At 30.9% G+C, this 8,273-nt stretch overlaps 1 protein-coding gene across 1 annotated transcript; it reads right to left on the minus strand.

Annotated features, from left to right (window-relative positions):
- Positions 1–1,710: 1,710 nt before the first annotated feature.
- Positions 1,711–4,224, minus strand: LOC103485873 (uncharacterized). The gene is made up of 4 exons (XM_008443601.3): positions 3,912–4,224; positions 3,723–3,814; positions 2,056–3,088; positions 1,711–1,980 (listed from the first exon to the last, which is right to left on the minus strand). Exons 1-4 carry the CDS (start codon positions 3,999–4,001, stop codon positions 1,900–1,902), a joined length of 1,296 nt encoding a protein of 431 aa, XP_008441823.2. The 5' UTR covers positions 4,002–4,224; the 3' UTR covers positions 1,711–1,899.
- Between the last annotated feature and the right edge of the window lie 4,049 nt (positions 4,225–8,273).

Here is an 8,273-nt window from a genome sequence, read left to right on the forward strand (position 1 = left end):
TGATATGAATTGATGTTTGTTGTCTTTTGGTTTGAACTTTATTTTCTCACTAGTTTCTACTATCCCTTCTCGCCCAATGTCCTTTGATTTGATGAACCAATTATTCTTGTTTCATGTCCTTTAATTTGTAGAACTACTTGAGAGTTGTTTGAGGTAAGGACTATTTAAGACTATTAATAACAATCTTTTTGTTATGGTAAATACCATTTTGTAAACTATCCTCAATTGGCCTAGTTGTAAAAAAGTAGTATATAGTCTAAATAACAAATTGAAAGAGGTCATGAGTTCAATTCATAGAGGTATCAAATCTACTTTCATTTTTTAAAATTTTTTTTTTTTGCTATAATGTTTACTATTTTTTTTTATTAAACTAAAATAGTTTGCACCTCAAACATTTAACCAAAACTAAAATAATATACACTTGTTTAGGAAATGCGTTATTTAATTATTTAATTAGATATGATTTGTATTTTGGGCATTCTCATATACAGTGTTTTTGATAATGCTACTAAGTTGGTGGAATAAATTAATAATCTCGAAAGGCTAAAATAAGATGAATCGTACCCCACGATTACGAAGGAAAAAAAAAAACCTTAAAATAACATTCCACATTCCCCACAAGTGAAGTTGAGTACCATGGACAGTGCACAAACTAGAAAAACGTGGCGACATTTGATGTCATAATATCTGCTAGTAAATCCTCTAAAGGAACAAAAGAAACAAGCAATTGTTCTCGATGTACTTGTTCTCGTATGAGGTGATGGTCAATCTTAATATGCTTAGATTGATTATGCATAACAAGATTACAGTAAGAAAAGTAGCACTCACATTATTACAAAGAACAAAGGAATAAAAGTAGGAGAATTGCCAAGCTTAGAAATAAAAGGTTGTATGCAAATAAGTTCTGCAAACATCATTTTGTACTAGATCAAGAGGCAACTTTCTATAATTAAGTTATTGCCAAGAAAAACACATAAATCACACTTGTGCTACATCTATCCTCTCGACAATTAGCTCAATCAACATCAGTATATCAAGGTGAGGAGAATAAAGGGAGTGAGTAAATGTTATTCCAAGTGAATCGATAGTTAAGTTTCAAAAGATACACTTAACTATTGTAACCAATGAAATATTATTGGAGCACGAAGAAACTAACAAACTTCGTTAACACAAAAACTCAAATCACGACAAGCAAGTATATGATACTAAAGTAATTTAACAATACTACAATAATAATAATAAAAAAAGGATTAGGCATCAACTCACCATCTTGAATAGACAACATCTAGGACTATTCAAACGGTTATAATCAACCATATCAACATACCAAACATTTACTCACGGACAAAAACAAATAATTTGCATTTTGAAAACTTGAATACCCTATCCATTTAGTAAAAAATTCAAAGTTTTGAAAACTTGAATACCCTATCCATTTAGTAAAAAATTCAAAGTATATGTAATTTTGAAACGTATGTAGTTATAACGTATAAGTGAATCATATTCAAGTAATAACCAAAGGTCTATAGTATATAGGTAAAATTGGATGTTTTATCCTTGAAACAATATATTCTCAATACCCGGTTCATCAAATGATAAATCTATTAAAAATATTTACTATGATAACAAAGTGTGAAATTTATTGTATCAGTAACCAATAAGTTAGCTCATAAGAAATGTGAGAAATTATTGAAAGAAAAGATAGTATGTTTACCAGTGAAACCGGAAGATAGAATTTAGAATTTATACTGCTAAATTTTTTTTAATATTACTATTTACTTATTTTTCTAATTGCTTTTTACATCTAAAAAAAATGCCCCATTTCTCCAAGATAAAATGAATATGAGAAGACAAATTATAAAGCAAAACCATACACACAATGTTCTAATAAAAGACATACTAAACTTCAGCAGAATTTGATGCCAAAGCCATGTCCAATCTTTCTAGAAATGGGGTGGAATTCCAGTTGACTCTCTCTTCCTGAAATCACAATCCAAACAAGTTAATATCACTACTTAATTATCTCAAAGATATCGATATATTTGGATACAATACCTCTCGGTTTCTCCTAGTCGTTTTCGGTCCCCGGCAAGACGAGCCTGGATTGGAATCTGCATCCTGTCCTGTATGACTCCAATAACTCCCAACACTGCCTATGATGGGCATCTCCTGGGGACTCCGACTTATATTTCGTCTCGGAGTGGACGATGCAGAGAACTGTCTAAGCTCTTCTAGTGTCAATGCTCCTAAAATTGGCCTATCTTCATGGCTTTTGGCTGAATTTCTTGTCCACATAGGTGAGTTTCCAATGGAGCTAGAATTGCTCTTGGATTTTGGTGTGATTTCAGATTCAACTAACCAGTTTGAAAGGCTGGTATCTACTCCGATCTCATCTTCGACATGCTTTCTCATTGAACGAAAAGTAGGCTCGGGGCTGATCAGTACATCGCAATCTTGTTCTAAATTGATATTCTCCTTTTCTAGTTGATGAACTAGTGGTAGTGTTGCCACCTTTGCAGCATTCAAACAATGAGTAACATTCTCAATTGGTTTAAGAACAGAATCGATGTTCTCCTTCTGACATATTGATATTTTGTCCGACGAAGCCTTGCCGGGTTGAAGATCAAGAGAACGATGGCTTGGATCTGGACTATTGATCTCATTCTCATCAGCTTCAAATGTAAAAACTTGTTTCCTTGAACCTAATGACAAAGAAAAGAGAGACTCTGAAGATTCCTGCTTAATCAATAACTTATTTTCTCCATCCCCATCATCATTATCAGCATCATCTTTTCTTTCTTCTTCTTTTTCACCTAAATGGTCCATTTCTTCTACAAATTCTTCATCATCATCACTGTTTTGGCAAACTGCATACCTATGATTCAAAGGTATGGAGAATGCATTTGATAAATTTGAGCTTCCTCTTGATTCATCATCTTCCCTTCCACTCTTTTCCTCGATCTTAATGTCATCCAAATTCAAATTATGTTCAACTTCCTTAGTAGGAACCACTATTTTATCATCCTCAATAACTGGGCATGTTTTTTCAGTCGTGTCACACAACTTAATCCGCTCTTCAAGTTTCTCTCTGTGCATTAAGAACAGAAAATTTTACCAAAAGAAATCCAGTAAACAGCTAGAGTTTACATTAGAACCACACTCCAAAAACTGAAATCTAAGAATACTGGAGTTCACAAGGATGGTTGAGGTGAAAATCCTTATTGAAGTTGATCGGTTTTGTAGCTGATGTGATATTAGCAGAATTTATAGAATTTTGAAATAAACTACTTATTTAAAAACATCGTATCATAAATTTCAATAGATAAGTCAAAAAGTAAAAGCAAGAGTGTACTTTTTATTTAACCACAACAAAACTTAAATTCTCTATTAATAAATCAAAGTTTCAAAAGCGCAGAGCAAACTTTTAGTTTCCTTTAATTTAACTTTCACTCATTTGCAATCTCTTGCAACATAGAGAACTTAATATAATTCCTCAGATTTCCAATGGCAGAATTTAAAATCACTTCTTCAACTTCAGCAACACTCGAAGAACAACAAAACCACTCCAAGTTCGCACGAGTTATCAAACTTAAAACCCAATTTGAAACTAAACTCGGAAAACACACAAGTACAAAGGGCGATCAAACTGAACATCGACATCGAAACTAAACAGAGAGCCATAAAAAATCAATACACAGTAAAAGAATCCACAAAGATCTTACAGAGAACCGTTATTTAGGTCAACCAAAGACACGCCAACCACTTCCTTCTTCGCTTGCTCCAACGCACAAACACCTTCCGAAGCTTTAAGAATCTAAAAAAAAAAGACAAAAAGAATCATCGATCATTCAGAAACAGAAACAAAAACAAAACCCCATAAAAGAAAAGAGGAAGGAATGAAAAGGGATTACATGAATTGAAGAAGGGGGAATCCGAAGGGGGGACGACTTTGTGGGTTTTCGGCGCTTAGAATGGCCAAAACAAGGTAGAAAGCAGCCCATGATCAAGCGATTGAAGAGAGGGGAAAAAGGGGGGGAATCAAAGAGCAAAGTGAAGGAATGGAAGATGAGGATTTTTAAAATTTTTGGTTTTTGATTGAATGGGAGTGGGGTTTGGGTTTAAAGGAAGAGGAAAATTAAACGGGCATCGATGATTTTGATGAATATCTTTGAAGAAATATGACCGTTGGGAGAGTTGGAAAGAGCTTTTTTTGGGAGTTTTTTTGGCTTCATTCATTGGCTAAACTACTTTTCAAAGGAGCGTTACTACTTGGCATTTGGAACTAATAATAATAAAATAATAATAATAATAATAATAATAATAATAATAATAATAATAATAATAATAATAATAATATCTATAATAATAATATCTATAATAAGAATATCTATAATAAGAATATCTATAATAATAATATCTATAATAATAATATCTATATCCACAGTCTATATAAAAATATGGGAAATTGTTTTAAACGGAGAAATGGTTGAAAATTTTATATATTATCTATATCAATAGTCTAAATAAAAAATTATAAGTGGAAATTTTTTTACGTCATTTTTATCTTTTTATTAATACATTGTTCTATTATGATTTTGATGGCAACAATTTCTTTTTTACACTGTCCTCAAATAATAATAGCTCCTAACACATTTGATTTTATTCTCATCATTTCATTTGAAAAATAATAGAAAAGAACTTCAAATCCTCATTTTTCTAAAAAATTGAGAATAAGTTTATTTGATTTCTTTTTGTCTTAAATTAAACTAAAATAAAAGTCAACCCTCCCAATTAGATTCACTTCAATCTCATTTAATTAAAGAGTAGTTTCCACTTTGGAACAAGAAAATGTATAATTGTTCATTTAAAAATAGATTTGTTGAATTTGATTATTTGTAAAATTTTATTGTCAATCACTTTAATTTTGTTAAATTTCATTTAAAATATTGGAACATGAAAATTTTTTCTTTATCATTTAAGTGGTATTTAATTATAGAATATTAAAAGTTTTAGGGAGTTTGAACAATGAGTGGGTTATTAGTGATTACAGTAGTTTGTGAGTTATTATAGTATGTGTTTGAGGTGTAGGGTACTATAGCCTGTGTTCGGGGTGTAGAGTATTATAATCTGGGTTATTATAGTCTATGTTTGGAGTGTAAATTATTATAGTCCAATTCTTAGCCGTCTATAAATTGAACTTTATTATCTTATACCATATCTATTTTTTCACTATTATTTTATCATATATATTGGGTAAATGAAATACCATTTTTGGAAAACATAGTTCAAACTATACCTTCCATCAAATTTATACAAATTAGTTTATTACTACTTGGGATGCATGTACAGATTTATATTATAACATCTTTTATAGAACTTCATATGTGATTTTATTAAATCTTGTTAATTAGGTTGTTCATTTAATAATTAAATTATAATATCTACATATGACTATTAACACATTTTACAAATAGATAAAATCATTTTCACACTTGTTTTAATTTATGTAAGAGATACATTCCTACAAACTGTACACGAATTACTTTAAATAAGAAAACAACAACAAAGTGTGGGAATGTGGTTAGCGATGAAAATTAGAGAACATGCTAACAAAATTTAAACCAAAACCAAACCAACACAAGCACGTAAAGAAAATAGAAAACAATATTGTTTACTATCAAATAACAATCCAAATCACAAGTTGGTCAAACATTATCTTTCGAGAGGATGTTGCAATACTCTAATTTTAGGTATGTGGGAATGGACATGAATTCCTCTATATCATTCACACTGCGAAATATTATTTTCATAAGCTTACCCTTTATTGGCTCTATAATTCTAGGATAGCTTGTAGTTGATTCATGACTTTTCACGTAGTTCGACCTTTGTTCCATGCTTTTCTTTTAGCCATTCCACAATTGCCTTTAATTGGTCATTTGCAAATTCCATTTCATTCCTGAACACCTCTATCATTTCATAATGGTGTCCGCCTCATTTTCTTTTGCTTCCACTTGAAGCATTTCTTCCTTTAATGGTTCGACTTGTACGTGTTCTTAGCATCGCATCTGGTGACATGTCCACTACTTAACTAGACATCATGTAGATGTCTAAATCATGTGAATCACCATCATTAAAGTGGTTTGGCACATTAGACCCAAGTCAACAAATGTCTTTGAACATGCTCCCATAGCTTGACCTTTGTCGAAGACACAAACCATAAGAGAATGATTTGTGTAGAAGCCATTTTGTTGCAAGATGACTCTGTGTGAAAGTTAAATAGGTTTTATGATTATGTTAACAATAATCGTAAAATAGTGCACACAAAAATTTACCTTCACCTAGCTATCGAATGTCTCCCGTTCTGCACAAATGCATCGAAATTCTTCGTTCCATCTAAAGTCACAACGTGATGGTCCTCTCATTTTTATAATTACTTGGTACATTTTTTTTAGAGATTTGACTCGACAATCTATAGTCATAACAATCCTTGGATATCACAACTGGGAAACTTCTCCACTATCATACGTTGTAATTGAGTCAAGTACCCAGGTTGAAATGTCCCATTATCTGATCTCCATTCACCAGATGAGACCAATTCCACTAAACACTCAACCAATTTCGCTTCTTCCTCTTTAGTCTAAGTGTGCTTTGAGGCTCTGAAAAAACTTATCACTCTAGTGTATACATAAACAAATTTTAATAAAATTAAACAACAAATAACATTATTGTACATATTAATTTTTGAAGTGATGTTCAAAATATAGCAAACATCATCATATAAAGATAAATAAAGAGTGTTACAAGTGAAGGCATTTCACAACACATGACAAATTAAATATGCGTTCCAAATGATTAATTAAGCATGAAGGCATTACTGGTTACGTTACTCCCATTAAATAAACATTTGATGCACCAATTCATCCCTCTATTAAGTGCGATCATTTAAAGTATTAATGTAATTATTCTTGCCCCCCACCCCCAATTGTATCGTAGGTTGAATAACCTACATCTTCCACTATAAGAAAAGAAGTCTACGATAGCTCGCTATAAACGCTATCGTAGACATTTTATAGCATTTTATCAAAAATCGTGATAACCCACGATATTAAAAGTCTGGATTTTCAATAGCGTTTTATAAAAGCTATAAAAGTATGCATTTGATAGCGTTTTAGAAAGGTTATAGAACAACTTTTAAATAGCGTATTTTTCTATTTATATAATTTATGATAGCGTTTTTTAAAAGTTATGAAAAGCTGTTTATAGCAAGTTGAAAAAGTTATTGATTGTTTATGATAGCATTTTTTAACAAATATAAACGTTTAGTCATACCTTTAAATAAAAGCTATAATAATGTAGTATTTTCACATATTTTATCTATAATAAACTTTTTTAAATATCAATATTCAATTCTCAACATCAACATATAAAATACATCCCAGTTATGTGAATGAAATCTATTTAAAAAACTATTGTTCATGTCTTATACATTGTTAGCTAATAAAAAGTCGTACCATCAAAATATTATTTATGTTGTTTTCATAAAAGATTCGTCAGTTATTTCACTATTATTCATCTCCCTATTGATAAGATTGTGTAAAATGTTGAGTTTTATGTTCTAGAACTCGTAGATAATAGATATAATGCATTGACTATTATTTAATAAAGTGTTGTTATTATAATTTCAATAAGTGTTATTGATTATATTATTAGTTTTGTCTTAATAACTTGAATCCAATAAACTAACATTCTAAGATGTTTGATGAGTCTTAAACAGTATATAGAGACATACCCATCAATGTTCGAGATACAACTTAAAGGGTGTAACGCCCTAAATTTCGAGGTAAATCTGATCATTTTTTATGTTAATTTTCGGGATTTAAAATTTTTGGTTGGTTTTGAAGAGGAAAGAAAAATAAATTTAAAGGGTATGAATTTTTTTTTATATAATATAGTATAAATTAATATAATAATAATATAATATAAATTATATTATTATTATTATTATTAATTATATTATTATTACTATTATTTTATTATTATATATATATATAATATTTTTTTTAAATCAAAACCCTAATCCCTCCTGCGCCCCCTCCTGTTTTTTTCTTCTCCTTCTCCTTCCTTCTCCCGTAGCCGACGGCACCTCCCCTTCATCCATTTCTCTTCACGCACCCATCCCATCTCTGTCCCCGTCTCTGACTTCGTCTTCGTCTCTGCCTCGTACGCCGTCAGCCGCACATCACCGACGTGAAGACATCTAGTGGCAGCCCTTC

Source organism: Cucumis melo, chromosome 5 (assembly GCF_025177605.1).
Source record: "Cucumis melo cultivar AY chromosome 5, USDA_Cmelo_AY_1.0, whole genome shotgun sequence".
NCBI lineage: Eukaryota > Viridiplantae > Streptophyta > Magnoliopsida > Cucurbitales > Cucurbitaceae > Cucumis > Cucumis melo.

Coding starts and splice junctions, on each gene's coding strand:
- LOC103485873 (XM_008443601.3), bottom strand. CDS start 4,001: ATGGGCTGCTTTCTACCTTGTTTTGGCCATTCTAAGCGCCGAAAACCC. Junction 3,089..3,722: donor GACCTAAATAACGGTTCTCT/GTAAGATCTTTG, acceptor CTTAATGCACAG/AGAGAAACTTGAAGAGCGGA. Junction 1,981..2,055: donor CGACTAGGAGAAACCGAGAG/GTATTGTATCCA, acceptor TTGTGATTTCAG/GAAGAGAGAGTCAACTGGAA.